Source organism: Corylus avellana, chromosome 6 (genome assembly GCF_965113065.1).
Source record: "Corylus avellana chromosome 6, dhCorAvel1.hap1.2, whole genome shotgun sequence".
NCBI lineage: Eukaryota > Viridiplantae > Streptophyta > Magnoliopsida > Fagales > Betulaceae > Corylus > Corylus avellana.
Window position 1 is genome coordinate 4,179,616 of NC_142495.1, and position 14,471 is coordinate 4,194,086.

The 14,471-nt window shown below is 37.6% G+C and overlaps 3 protein-coding genes across 3 annotated transcripts; all 3 read left to right on the forward strand.

The window, feature by feature from the left end:
• The first annotated feature begins 547 nt into the window (after window positions 1–547).
• LOC132186867 (U-box domain-containing protein 33-like) lies at window positions 548–5,497 on the forward strand. The gene is made up of 8 exons (XM_088517350.1): window positions 548–865; window positions 1,016–1,137; window positions 1,247–1,368; window positions 2,172–2,276; window positions 2,593–3,125; window positions 3,390–3,520; window positions 3,611–4,042; window positions 4,786–5,497. The coding sequence occupies exons 1-8, from the start codon at window positions 673–675 to the stop codon at window positions 5,485–5,487; spliced, it is 2,340 nt and encodes a 779-aa protein (XP_088373476.1). The 5' UTR covers window positions 548–672; the 3' UTR covers window positions 5,488–5,497.
• Window positions 5,498–6,533: 1,036 nt separating this feature from the next.
• On the forward strand, window positions 6,534–10,561 carry LOC132186869 (U-box domain-containing protein 33). The gene is made up of 8 exons (XM_059600974.2): window positions 6,534–6,711; window positions 6,816–6,937; window positions 7,276–7,397; window positions 8,085–8,189; window positions 8,375–8,789; window positions 8,963–9,079; window positions 9,252–9,689; window positions 9,856–10,561. Exons 1-8 carry the CDS (start codon window positions 6,570–6,572, stop codon window positions 10,543–10,545), a joined length of 2,151 nt encoding a protein of 716 aa, XP_059456957.2. The 5' UTR covers window positions 6,534–6,569; the 3' UTR covers window positions 10,546–10,561.
• A 34-nt stretch (window positions 10,562–10,595) lies between these two features.
• LOC132186872 (uncharacterized) lies at window positions 10,596–13,665 on the forward strand. Its single transcript, XM_059600980.2, has 2 exons — window positions 10,596–11,912; window positions 12,693–13,665. Exons 1-2 carry the CDS (start codon window positions 10,795–10,797, stop codon window positions 13,354–13,356), a joined length of 1,782 nt encoding a protein of 593 aa, XP_059456963.2. The 5' UTR covers window positions 10,596–10,794; the 3' UTR covers window positions 13,357–13,665.
• The last annotated feature ends 806 nt before the right edge of the window (window positions 13,666–14,471 follow it).

Here is a 14,471-nt window from a genome sequence, read left to right on the forward strand (position 1 = left end):
CCGCCTTTTTATCCCGACTATTTTTTGTTGAAAAAAATTTTCTTTAACCTACTCTAATAAAAGACAGGAGTCAAAATTCAAATATTAATTTTTTAGAAACCTAAAAATATTAAATGACACTTATCATCTATCAAAGTAAATTGAAAATTTTTTTCTCGAAACTAGTTTACAAAAATTTGATATAAATTATTCCACGGTCCATTTCGGGGGCTGGATTGACTTGATTTGGACATGAGTGTGATCAGTACAATTAGTGCATGCAATATTGCTCCAGCCCCTAATGTACCGTAACCGACGGACGACGACAAGATGAGGTGGAATTTTGTGGAGATCTAGAAGGGAACATGTAGAAGAAGTAGTACTACTCTTTCCGAACTGAGTTATCCGGCTGGGTCCATGCCATTAATGTACAGACCTGATCAGAAACTTCACAGAACCAACACAACCCCTTACCAAGAGTCTTCGTGTTTTTTTTTTTTATTTAATTTCTCAATTATTTTTAATTTGCTCAAAATTTGATCCTTATATTCTCTGTATTGATCAGAAAGCTGAAAATTAGGGTTTTTGGTGAATGAGTTTTCCAGTACTTGTTGCATATATAGTATAGCTGTGGGAGTGTCTGAAATTTTACGGTATATATATATGCGTTGAATTTATTAGATTTTCTGCGAAATGGGAAGCAGGCATGAGACTTTGGAGGATCCGATGGCAATCACGGCATCTGTGATTGATGATATGATATACGTTGCTGTGGGAAAAGATGTGAAAGAGTGCAAATCAATCCTGTTATGGGCTTTGCAGAATTCTGGGGGAAGGAGGATTTGCATCCTTCATGTTCATCAGCCTCCACAGCTCATTCCCTTCAGTAAGTCCCAAACACGTACATGTTAATTTCTTGATGATTCCATGCAAGTAGGCTCGATTGTGAAAACGATTTGAAAATAAGGAAACTTAATTGGAAAAATATTATATAGTCTGGAATTTATTAGAGTTTTTTTTCTTGATTAATCTGCAGTGGGTACAAAAGTTCCAGCAAGCAAACTCCAGGAAAAGATAGTGAGCGAGTACCGGAAAACTGAAAGGCAAAACATGCATCAGATCCTCGATGAATACGTTCGTTTCTGTCTCCAAATAGGGGTATAAATTTTATTCCTTTTTTTCTGTTTGTTTTATTCACTTTTCTTATATTCCTTTAGTGTTTAACTTAGTTACAACTTACATGTATCCAAGATAAACTTAAATGTAGGTACGGGCACAGAAACTGGAAATAGAAATGGACCATATTGAGAAGGGAATTGTAGAGCTCATCTCTAAGCACGGGATCAAGAAGCTTGTTATGGGAGCAGCCTTAGAGAAGCGCTATAAACGGTATAAACAACATAAAATCTTTTTCCACTTCATCATGATCTTGATCACTTGATCTATTCTTCGTTGGTATCTAACGGTCAAAAATTGCCATCTCCGTCAATTTGTTATCCAAGTTATTATCAATTTAGACACTAATTAAGAGAAAGTCCATGTAGATTAATCCTTTGTCCAAATAAATTTTAAACTGTCCAACTAATTACTAGGACATATGAAGTTCCTCATTCTCTTCAAGAACACCAAGGAATCTCTCTCAAGCTCACAATAATACTCAAGCAGGGTTTCTCTAGGGCTCAGAGGGCAGATTGGGTTGGTAAGGATTGTGGGAAGGGGTATTTATAGGATAGAAAAAGTTGTAAGCCCTGCAGTGTAATGAGTGTTCGGTACTACAATGCTGAATGTTCGTGTACTGTTTACCCAGCAATTTTTGGGCTGCAATCGTACACTCGGACAATATTCAGTGGTTAACCAAAAGTCAATGAACGTTCGGGCTAATCCTCACATGAACGTGTACTATTGCAAGCGAATGTTCGTGTGGTCCCCATTTGAGCGTTTGGTCAGAAAGTCCAAAATTTTCAAAATGACCCTCTTGCTATTCCTAGTGACCGAAAGTCCAATTAACCCTTTAACCAAGCTGCCTAAGCCTAATTAATTACTTGGGACACTACACAAGACATTGCAAATTGTGTAGTAGATTAATGGGGCAAAAGTCTAATTTTTTTTAATTTTAACGTGACTCGATGTTTAACCTAGTAAAATGTGTTACAATAATTGTTGATCTACTACGTATTGCTTGATAATTGCAGAAGAATGACAGAACTCAAGTCTAGTAAAGCTAAATATGTGCGCGAGAAAGCACCTATTTCCTGTCATATACAATTTATTTGCAAAGGCCACCTCATCTTCACCAGGTTTGGTAGACAGCTTTTGTTAATTAATTACTCTTTATCATGCAACGTTGACAATATAAAGTTCATATATGAAATTCATGTTATTTACTTTTTACTTTAATTTTGACTATAGGGAAAGATGATCAATGGGTAAAGTCAGGATTCAAATTTTTAACTTTTGTAATTTGATATTATTATGCTAAATTACTAAGCTGATAAAAAAAAATATGATGAATTAATTTAGTTATTTATAATCTTTATTAATATTACAACGCTATTCTATTTCAAAATATTATTATAATTACCAATGCAAATTTAAATTTAAATATGAATATAGGGAAGCAAGCGCAGACGTGACTGAAAGTGGACAATCAAACCTCATGAAATCACGGTCGGTTGCTTTTGGGAACGACAGGAACAGGGACAGCTGTGAAATCCGACAATCAAACTTCGTGAGATCACAATCTGTTACAGCGGGGCACAAGTACAGGGATAGCATTGGAAGGATGATGGGCATCTTCGGTATCCCTTCACCGGCGGCAGCAGGCACTAGTGATCAAGAGACTACTTCATCTCCAAAAAGTCCTTCGGGTTCTGATGGATGGGGTGATGGGTTAGGATTGGGAAGGAGTCCGTCCGGTTCGGGTTATTATTGCTCAATCAGCTCTCCCAAAAGAGTGGCTGACGTAACTCTGTCTTCATGGAATGAGGCCAATGTGTTTAGCGCACCCTCTCCCGCGGGTTCGGGTTATTCAAGAACCTCTTATGTGGATGTCGGATCTCCATTGCTGCCGCAGAGTCCAAGATTGGTTTCTAGTGCAAGTACCATCTCAATATGCTCTTCTAATGGAGCCCTCAATGCGGTGGTACGTGCAATACATTGATTCATGTAAAATTTATAAAAATACAAATTTACTCTAAATTAAAATAAAAAATTCAGTTTTTTATTTTCTCTATATATTATGAGGCATGCATGTGGAGGCTTTGAGTGTATGGTATGGTTTAAATTGTACGTGCATGGGGCTTCTATAAGAAGCGTTTTAGGTTTCTCTTTAGCATTTATTCATCGAAATTGATCAAAGATTAATAAACAATTAAACAATATGAAAAAGGTTTTAAATTTAAACATTTAAGGGATATCCTTGCAGGACGAAAGTTTAGATGACACTTTTTATGAGCGACTTCAACGAGTGATGGCAGAGAATGAAAAAGAAACACTCAGGCGTCTGAAAGCAGAAAGAGATGTGATTGAGGCCGAACGCCGGGTAAAGATTTTAATAATAATAAAAAGATTTCTAGTTGCTGCAGAACTTGAAACATAATCTGATGTAAATTGTGAATAATCAAATGAACAGAGCCAAGAAGAATCGAGACAAAGAAAAGAATTTGAGGAAGCGCTGGTGAAGGTAAAAGAAGAGCTTGAAAATGTGAAGAATCAGAGAGACCAAGTAAAGGAAGAACTGGGGATTTCTAAAAAACATGAATTATCATTAAAGATTGATATTGCAGAGTTACAGAAAGTGATGAATGAGTTGCAGTTGGAGCGCGATAATGCGCTGAAAGAAGTTGAAGGGCTAAGATCAAGAAAACAAGTTGGTGATGATGATCACTTCTCTGCGTTCAAGCTCTCTGAGATCGAAGAAGCTACTCAGAAGTTTGATGAATCCAGGAAAATTGGACAAGGAGGATATGGAAGCATTTATAAAGGTCTCCTGCGTCAAAAAGAGGTTGCAATTAAGATGCTACAATCTCCCGGTTCCCATGGCATCTCACAATTCCAAATGGAGGTTTGTCTATTCCTTCGAAAATTTATTTGTAGTTGTATATTTATTAGGCCAAAACTAGTGATGCGTACCATTAAATTATCATTTATTTTAAGAGTTTAAACCGGTAGGAAGAAATAAATTTGATCTTTTATTTATAGGAAACTTCATTTAGAACCCTAGAACTATCATATGTTTTGAAAAGACTTCCAAAATTTCAAAAGCCCTCAATTTCACGTCATGAACTTTCAATTTGATGTGATGTACAGGTAAAGTACTCTTGTATATCAATTTTCAGCGTTAAATGGACATTAAACATGATTAAATGACCTTTGTACCTCTAAATTTTTTATAAAATTTTAAATTTACCATTGTGACCCAATTGTTTTTCTTAAAAAAAAAAAAAAAAAACGAAAATCAAAGGTATTTTGGTATTTTTGTCGATTTTCGTTAAAGCTAACGCTAAAAATTGAATGAGGGAAGGCATATTGCAATTTGCATCAAATTGAGAGTTTTTAAATTTTGAGAGATTTTTCAAAACGCAAGATAGTTCAAGGATCTTTTGTGATGTTTTCCATTTAATTTATATTCAAACTAAACTTCCATTATTCAAAATTTATTTCCTTAATTTTTTAATTTTTAAAGTTTTCATCACTTAAAAGAAAAATACATTCAACAACAGCAATTTACACTTAAAAATTGGAACGAAGTTAGATCAAAAGTTTGGCATTTTATCTCATTTAGTGGTTGTATATAATATATATCAGGTTAGTGTATTGAGTCAACTGCAGCATCCGAATCTTGTGAAACTTACTGGATCCTGCCCTGAAGTTTTTGCGCTAATCTATGAGTATCTCCCCAATGGAAGCCTTGAAGATAGACTGAGCATGAAAGACAATAGCCCTCCATTATCATGGCGAACTCGAATACGCATCGCCACAGAGTTGTGCTCTGTCCTCGTTTATCTTCATTCTGCTAAACCTCACAGCATAGTACATGGTGATTTGAAGCCCTCCAACATCCTCCTCGACGCCAACTTTGTCAGTAAATTGAGTGACTTTGGAATTTGCCGCATGTTGTTATCTGATGCAAGTTCAAGCAACAACGTTAACACAACGTTGTCTCATATAACTGTCCCAAAGGGCAGTATCGCTTTCATAGATCCTGAGTTTCTTGAAACAGGAGTGCTTACTTTGAAGTCTGATATTTACTCGTTTGGGATCATATTACTACAACTGTTAACTGGGAGACAACCCTTTAAGATATCAAGTGAAGTGAAATATGCCCTGGATGCCGGAAACTTGAAAGCTCTCTTGGATCCTTTGGCTGGAGACTGGCCAATTTTGGCTGCTCAAAAGTTGGCCCACCTGGGATTGAGATGCTGCGACAGGAACCGAAGGAGCCGTCCGAAGCTTGGTTCAGAAGTGTTGAAGATGCTTGAACCAATGAGGGCTTCATATGGGTCTTAATGCCAGCCACCTTCTTTCATATATATATTTCTTAGTCATTGTATTTCTTTCATATATATATTCCTAATATTTATATGACTTGTTTAAGCTTATGGTTTGGTTGTAGTAGAAGAAATGTCTCCATATTTGTACAGTTTCTCTTGATTTTAGAAAGAGAAATGCTATTTTATCATCCCCGTCTATTTTGTATTAATCCCTATTTATATATATATATATATATTTTTAATTTATCATTGAAATTATAAAACCCACATATTGCCTACGGATCCAACGATTAATGTGAAAAAGAGATGAAAGAATACTATGTTTCGAAAAGAAAAATCCAAACATCAACTATTTCTTTGGAAGGTCGAGGATGGGGCCGAGATTGCAAAAGAAACTTGATTTTGTTATGTGTTAAAACAATAATTATATCATATTATATATTTATTTTGTTATTTATATTATTAATTAATAATTTTGTCTAAGTTCATTCGTCTAAATTTTTGGCTTCGCCACTACGTACCTCGGAAGGATCGATTGAGAACTTGCGGTGGCAGGTTAAGTCAATATAGGCCACCCGATTACTCCTCGTGGCTAAATATTGTGTAGGCGCCATGGACCGACCACATGCATGTGGTGGTTCAGGTTGCACTTCATCTTTTGCTAAATGTCAAATATCCTCAACGAACGGCGTCAACGCAAACCGGAGATCTCATCGGAATAAAGATTTTTCAGGCCATTGTTGAAGTAGTGACACGTGGTATATATAGTGTGAGGTCCACGGTCCATTTCGGCGGCTGGATTAATTGACTTGATTTGGCCATTCCTAGCAGTCTACTGAGTCAGTACATGCAATCCGCCAGATCCGGCGGGTCCATGCCTTTATGTACCGACGGACGACGACAAGAGACGAGGTGGAATTTTGTGGAGATCTCTAATAAATTTGAAAATGCATGGAAGGGAACTTGGCGAACTGACTTATTCGGCACGTCTTCGATCTCTTGGCTGTGGGGACTTTGTGGCTGCAATTTACGCAATTTAAGCAGATGATTATATCAGCTTAATTAGTTCCAGCACGAGGCTTCAGAGGATTGGAGCCGATGGCTGAGGATATGATATATGTTGCGGTTGGAAAAGACTTGAAGGAGTGCAAATCAATCCTGGTATGGGCGTTGCAGAACTCGGGAGGAGGGAGGATTTGCATCCTTCACGTTCATCAGCCCGCACTGTATATTCCATTTAGTATGTCCCAAACACCCAGTATATATATATATATATATATATATATAGAGACTTAGGATTACGAATTTGATTTGATTTTTATTTTCTTTTTGGTTTAATTGCAGTGGGTGGAAAAGCTCCAGCAAGCTCACTGACGGAAAAGATTGTACGGGAACACCAGGAAACTGAGAGGCAAAAAATGCAACAGATCATGAATGAATATCTTCTCATCTGTCGCCAAATGGGGGTATAAGTCCTTCTTTCTTTTTTAGAACTTTTTTTTTTTTTTTTGTAGTTTCATCCAATTATCATTCTTTTACAACGTGTTTCACTACTAATAAAATAATAAATATTTATTAATTTATTATTTTATTAGTAATGTAACACGTGACAGAATAATGACCCTTGGATGGAAAATGGGCGGCCTAAATCAGAAATTTCAGAAACTAAAATTTCAAGAGAATTTCAGTAGATCCTGATCCCAAATTCAATAGATCAACCATTATATTTGTGGAATCCACCATTGAATTTGTGTGAGATCTACATAAATCCCTTATTTTGGCATTCTATTTTTTCAAAATCTAGGCACAGGCTCATAAGCTAATAACTGAAGCGGATTGTATCGAGAAGGAAATTGTAGAACTCATCTCTCAAAATGGGATCAGGAAGCTTGTCATGGGAGCAGCAGCAGAGAAGCACTATCGAAGGTAAAAATTACTAGTAATGCTATATACCATGTCTTTATCTTACCTTTAACATATTATGCTAACGTAATAGGATCTAACGGTCATTAATTTTTATTTTATTTTGTTTTTTTTAACAAGGACTGATTCAAGAGTTACTTCACTTTGTCATATCATCATGGTGGAATAAAAGTATGATAAAGATATGGTGTATAGCATTTTTCAAAAACCACACAACAACTTTTTCCATGTCATCACAATCACTTCTTGTTTGTTCTATATGTATATATATCTATTGTGGCTATATAAAGCTAGTAATTTTTTACATGACTTGCAAACTGAATACAAAATTAGTGGGTTAGGGTTGATAGTTTGACCTATTTAATTAAATGAGTCCAAGTTATGGTTAACCTATGTAATCTTGTACGCATGTCTCGACATAACCCGACATGCAACATTTAAGGTTGAAATTTTTTGACACGATTTGCGAATTCAAAACAAACTTAACATGAAATTAGCAGATTATGATTAAGAGGTTGACACGAACCTAACATGCAACACAGAACAATCCCAAACAATTCAAAACAAATTTTCCTCACTTTTCATAGAAAGATTATTATTGCTAGCTGTTTCATTGTTTGTTGAAATTTCTTATGTTGGTAATTATAGTTTTGGGGATCGAGATTGCTTAACTACTGCTTGACATTGCAGAAAAATGATGGACCTCAAGTCTAGTAAAGCTAAATATGTGCGCGAACAAGCACCACTCTCCTGTCACATACAATTTATCTGCAAGGGCAACCTCATCTACAACAGGTTAATTTGTTTGACAGTTTGCTTGTACACATACAAATATTGGAAAAATATCCCTAAACCAGAAGCTTCTAAGCTTTTTAGAACTTTCTTATTGATATTTATGTATTTAAAAAAAAAAATGCATGAAATTGTTGAAATACTATGGCCTTCTCACTCACTGATATCTTTATACCATATAAAAACAGGGACGCAAGTGCTGACACCGAAACTGGAGAACCAAACCCTAGGAGATCACAATCTGCTGCAGTGGGGTACAGTAGGGACAGAGGTGGAACAAGCTTCTTGGATAGTCCAATACCAGAAGGCACTGAAGAGCAGCTTGCATCTCTAAAGAGTGGCTTCTTTACTCCAGAAGGGGATTTTGATCAGTGGGATTTATTACCAAGGAGTTCTCAGGATTTGGGTTGCTCTGCAATTTCTCTGCCTTCATGGAGTGAGGGAAGTGAGTTTGGGACACTCTCTTCGACTTCTGCTAATTCAAGAAGCTCTTCCAGTGTGGACGTCGCATCTTCTCTACTTCCACCATTTCCCTCTTTCATTTCTAGTCCAAGTCTCATGTCAACATGCTCTTCTACTTCCAGTGGAGCTCACAGTGTTGTGGTATGTGCAAAACATCGTGTGTGTGTGTATATATATATATATGGACCATCTTTTTATTCTGAATTTTGATAAAATGATATCACAATTTTTATAAAAAAAAAAAAAAAAAAAAAAAGAAAAAGAAAGAGATATGAGAAGGATTGAAAATTTGAACTTTCAATGCATCCTAGCAGGAGGGAAGTCTAGATAATTCTCTATACGACCAACTTAGACAGGCGATGGCAGAGGCTGAAAAAGAGGCACTCAAGCGTCGGAAAGCAGAAAGAGACATGATTGAGGCTATACGTAGGGTAATGCATTTACCAATCTACAACTTCTTTAATGTTGTAAATAAATATCAACTCGTGAAAGAAAGATCTCTAGTGTGTTTTGAAAACTGCACACTCTTTTACCTGACTACCATTGACACTAAGCTTGAAAAAAAAAAAATCTTATGCAAATTGCAAACAATCCAATCAACAGGCAGAGTTGAAACAAAGATTAGAAATTGAGGAAGCACTGTTGAAGGAGAAAGAAGAACATGAAAGGGTGAAGAATCAGAGAGATCAACTCGTGGAAGAACTCCTTATTTCTCAAGAACGGGAAACATTACTAAAATGCCAAATTGCAGAGTTACACAAAGAGAGAGATAAGTTGCAGAAGGAGTACTGTGATAGTGCAGTGAATGAAGCTGAAGCACTGAGAAGAAAACAAGGGGAGCCCTCAAGTAGACAGATGCCTCAGTTCTCTGAGTTCTTGCTCACTGAGATTGAAGAAGCTACTCTATGGTTTGATGAATCCCTTAAAATTGGAGAAGGAGGATATGGGAACATTTATAAAGGTCTCCTGCGTCAAACTAAGGTTGCTATAAAGATACTAAAATCTCATGATGCACAAGGCACCAAACAATTCCAAACGGAGGTTTGTGTATTCTTTTGAATCTTCTATTTGGTCTTATGGCTTTGAATTTGTATGAAAATATATATAAAATATATATATATATATATGCACAAATTATTGACACCAATCATTTATCTATAAAAAAATTTAATATGGGATTCTATCTCACCGGTTGGTTGTATGTCAGCTTGGAGTATTGAGTCAGCTAAGGCATCCCAACCTTGTGGAACTCAAAGGATCTTGCCCGGAAGTTTTTGCGCTCATCTATGAATATCTTCCTAATGGAAGCCTTGAAGATCGACTCAATTGCAGGGGAAACAGTCCTCCATTATCATGGCAGACTCGAATACGAATCGCCGCAGAGATGTGCTCTGTCCTTGTTTATCTTCACTCCATTAAACCTCACAGCATAGTACATGGTGATTTGAAGCCCTCCAACATCCTCCTTGATGCCAACTTTGTGAGTAAACTAAGTGACTTTGGAATCTGCCGTATGTTGTTCCCTGATGAAAGTTCAAGCAACAACGTTAACACAACACTGTATCATATAACTGTTCCAAAGGGCACTCCAGCCTACATAGATCCTGAGTTCCTTGAAACAGGAGTGCTTACTGTGAAGTCAGATGTTTACTCGTTTGGAATCATAGTACTACAACTGTTGACTGGGAGACAACCCTTCAAGATATCAAACGAAGTGAAAAATGCCTTGGATGCTGGAAGCTTGAAAGGGGTTTTGGATCCTTTGGCTGGAGACTGGCCTATTGCGCTTGCTCAAAAATTGGCTCGCTTGGCATTAGGGTGTTGTGAAAGGAACCGAAGCAATCGGCCAGACCTCCAGTCAGATGTATGGAAGGTGCTTGAACCAATGACTCAATGAAGATGTTATCTTTTTTGAACTTATATATTCAATCTTAACTACAAATTCAAGACTTACGTGGCAGTACGTGAGGCAAGCTTGAGTTATAATGGAAGACAACTGGTGTGATTGTGAATGTACGAAAGGGATGAAGAATTCATGGAAGCTGCGTTTTATGTGTAATCTCACTTGCGTTTAGGGAAGTGAGTTGTTTTAGTAAACCCACCCAAAATCCCTCCACTTCTCCTCGACAACCGCCCTCTATCTTCCATGGAATCTACAGACGAGTCGGAGTTGGAGGCTGAGCAATATTCAAATTCATTGTCTGTTTCCACGGCAGAATCTGCAGACGAGTCGGAGGCTGAGCAATCTTCAAATTCATTGTCTGTTTATGCTCGTTGTACCCAATGTTCTGGTCCTTCGTCCTCTTACCACATCGTTTTCTCTGAGCAAAATGAGTTTGAAGAGGTAGAGTGTTATGTAATTAAGGTTTCCGACGTCCGTCGCCGACGAAAGCTCCTTCCGATTAGTACTGGGGAAGTTCAAAATCCCTTCAGCTGGACACCTCTAGGCCATCAGCTGTATTCTATTGCCGGCCAAGGGAAACCCCTTCGCGATGTGTGGACACTAGACGTTACACGTCACCGTGAGGGCTGGAAGTCCGGTCCTCCGATGCTTTGTCCCAGATCCGACTGTCGCATCTTGGCCCTGGACGGCAAGTTGTTTGTTTTTGGTGGTTGTGATCCATCTTCCCATTGGGGCGAGTTTTTTGACCCGGTGGGTGGAAGCTGGAACGCCTTACCCGATCCTCCCTCTCGTTTTGATGACAGAGATGGCGACGATTTTGATAGAATGATTTGTGTGCCTCTGAAAGATTCAAACACGATTCTTGTGGCTTCATTTGTTTCTGAGCATCTTAGTTATATCTTCTATACTTACAATGTGGCAACTTCTCGTTGGGCGACACTAGAGCATTTGGGTAACAAGATGAATGCTACGGCCTGCTTTCATGGATGGAAGGCTGTAGCCGCGCTTAATAGATTGTATTGGACTGATAATTCTAAGGACAAAATTATATTGATTGCCTACGATTTAGATCAGGATATGTGGCTCGAGGGGCGGCTAGACTGGCTTCTGATCCGGCGACAATATTGGGGAAACGAATCGGGCTTTTTTAATTCTGATGAACATCTGGTCCATTTAGGAGGATCCATGTTCTGCGCGCTCTTGCAGTATAAATCTAAATGCGAGGAGGACAAGTATTTTTTTTGCCGGGTCATAATAGATGTCGATCATGACTTTGATAGAAAGAGGTTGAATATATCCGTTGTCTCCACCCAAAAATATAAGACGTTTGTCGGCAATGCAATTGATAGTTGCCATTTACTGTAAGTTTATTGTCTTCTCTCGATATCCCTTTCATTTACAACCCATTTCTTTGCCATTCATTTGCAACTACTTGGATTGGATGCACAAATTTATGCTTGTCTTTTTTACACAAAAGCTAAGGGTGTCATCATTGTGTAGTTTGTTTCCCAAAGTTATTAATGTTTGTGCATGTTGTGCATGCACTTCTGAGGTTTGTGTCTCATATTGAGAAAGTATAAAGAATAAGAGTGGTTAATATATCTAAGTGGACCCAATCTCATTAGTTTAGGCTTTTGGGCTAGAAGTTGTGTCCTAATATGTATATTAACTTACTCTTGTTTGACTCTCTTGGTGTTTCTCTCCCCAACAATTGGTATCAGAGCCCATGGTTAGCTTCCATTGTTGTCGATATGAGTATCTTGGTTTGACTCTGGTAGAAAGAGTGTTGTTTATCTTGGAGTATGCGTGACACTCTTGTGTGAGGGAGAGTTTGGTCAATGTGGTAAAGACTCACAAGTGAGGGAAAATTTATTGTGCATGCACTTGTGAGGTTTGTATTCCACATTAAAAAAGTACAAAGAATAAGAGTGGTTAATATACCTAAGTGGACCCAAACCCATTAACTTAGCTTTTGAGCTAGAAGTGGTGTCTTAATATGTATATTAACATACTCTTGTTTGACTCTCTTGGTGTTTCTCTCCCCAACAATTTAGAAATTTTTTTTGATGTTCTGTCGTGTTCATCACTGGTTTCTTGGTTAAATTCTTTAGCTGATGTAAGATTGGTCCTTTTGGATGCAGGTGGATAGAACATGACCAATCCTCTCATGTGACTCCTAGTCGAAGTACACTTGATAGGAGAATTGAGAAAAATCATAGGGAAGAATCAGCTGAGGAGGAAGTCATTCAAGGACTGTCAACACGCATGGAGACTGTGAAAAGGCACCTTGATGAAATTGAAAGGGGTCTCCCAGGAAAGATGGACTCTGTGAAAAGGCACCTTGATGAAATTGAAAGCGGTCTCCCAAGAAAGATGGACTCTGTGAAAAAGCACCTTGATGAAATTGAAAGCAGTCTCCAAAGAGAGATTGACTCTCTGAAAAAGCACCTTGATGAAATTGAACGGGACCCTGGAGCAAAGGACATGAGGAAGAGGGAGCATGGTGATGGTGATGAAATATGTAGGAGTATGGTTCAAGACGGTGATAGAGGTGACAAAGATGAATATCTACATTCAAAAAAACAGTTGGGTAATGGCAATGATAAGGAAGTTGTCTCACGCCATGGGGAAAGAGATGATGGTGTGAAGAATTGGCATGAAAATCTGGATGATCATCATAGCAAGAGAAGGAAAGATGACAAAGAAGAAATCTTGCACTACCACAGGCAAAGTTCCAGTCCTAGTAAGCAGGAGAGGGAAGAAGCTATGGAGCCATGCAAGAGAGATGACCAACTAAGAGTTTGAGATAACCTTCATGTCCATATAAGTTTCCTTTAATTTCTTCTCTCGATTGTATAGAATTGACTGAAATTTTTGTGCTGCACGATGTGGGATGGTCTTATCCACGCTGTTGAGAAAGAACAATTTGTTTCATAGTATGATTAGGGGTTGAATTTTGTTTCTTTTTCTGGCATTTTGACTGTTGGTTTTTGGTTTTGGTGCTTCATTGTGTGTTTCTTGTTTGATGCATTTGTGGAAGTTGGATACTTTCTAATGCAAATGGGATCAAAATGTGGGGAAAAAAATTAGTTCCTGTGTTAAACGGTAGAAATGGAATTGGGTTATTCTTGTGTTGATTGCATGTGGTGCATCATTGATTAGGTGCATTAATTATGACATTCTTCAAATTACTTGTGGAAAACAAATTAACCACAAATGATCATTTCATAGGGTACTTGTGCAAACCATTGTGGGTAGAGGTGCCTTAATCCTCAGGCAGAAATTAAAGGTCTATATATCTCGAATTAGTCGCACTGAGTTGGATCATTCAAATTCTGCAAAATTATCTATTTCAGTTGACAACTCAACCAATGCCACACCTACACTTCCACTGAATCATAATGTTGTGTGTAATAAGTGGGTGTTTACAATTAAGCAAAAACCTGATTAAAGGGTTGACAGATATAAAGTCCGTTTGGTTGCTTAGGGATTTGATCAGAAAAGTGGATTTGATCAGAAAAGTGGATTGGATTATCATGAAACGTTTCGGTCCTACTATAAAAGTAGCAACAATTTGAATGGTACTTGCACTTCTTGTCAATTTCAATTGGAGGGTAAGACAACTTGATGTCTCTAATGCCTTTTTCATGGTTAACTTAATGAGAAGGTTTATATGGAGCAACATCAAGGTTTTATTGGTCTTCCTAATTTTTATTTTGTTTGTCGATTACACAAATCGATTTATGATTTTAAACAGGCTCCACGAGCCTGGTTTATATATATATATATATGAGTGCAGATAGGAAAAGGGAAGAACAAACAAAAAACACAAATTACAAAAGAGAATCTTTGCCACTCCCAACCCTAAGAGAAGAAAGGAAAGGGGAATTGTCGGGAATGCTTTCAAACACCGAGTGAGA

Bases quoted from the DNA above. Each gene is read 5' to 3' on its own strand.
- LOC132186867 (XM_088517350.1), top strand. From the start codon at position 673: ATGGGAAGCAGGCATGAGACTTTGGAGGATCCGATGGCAATCACGGCA. The intron at 1,369-2,171 runs GTATAAACAACA...TGATAATTGCAG, and splicing joins TTAGAGAAGCGCTATAAACG to AAGAATGACAGAACTCAAGT. The intron at 3,126-3,389 runs GTGCAATACATT...TAAACATTTAAG, and splicing joins AGCCCTCAATGCGGTGGTAC to GGATATCCTTGCAGGACGAA.
- LOC132186869 (XM_059600974.2), top strand. From the start codon at position 6,570: ATGGCTGAGGATATGATATATGTTGCGGTTGGAAAAGACTTGAAGGAG. The intron at 6,938-7,275 runs GTATAAGTCCTT...TTCAAAATCTAG, and splicing joins TCATCTGTCGCCAAATGGGG to GCACAGGCTCATAAGCTAAT. The intron at 8,190-8,374 runs GTTAATTTGTTT...ATATAAAAACAG, and splicing joins GGCAACCTCATCTACAACAG to GGACGCAAGTGCTGACACCG.
- LOC132186872 (XM_059600980.2), top strand. From the start codon at position 10,795: ATGGAATCTACAGACGAGTCGGAGTTGGAGGCTGAGCAATATTCAAAT. The intron at 11,913-12,692 runs GTAAGTTTATTG...TTTTGGATGCAG, and splicing joins ATTGATAGTTGCCATTTACT to GTGGATAGAACATGACCAAT.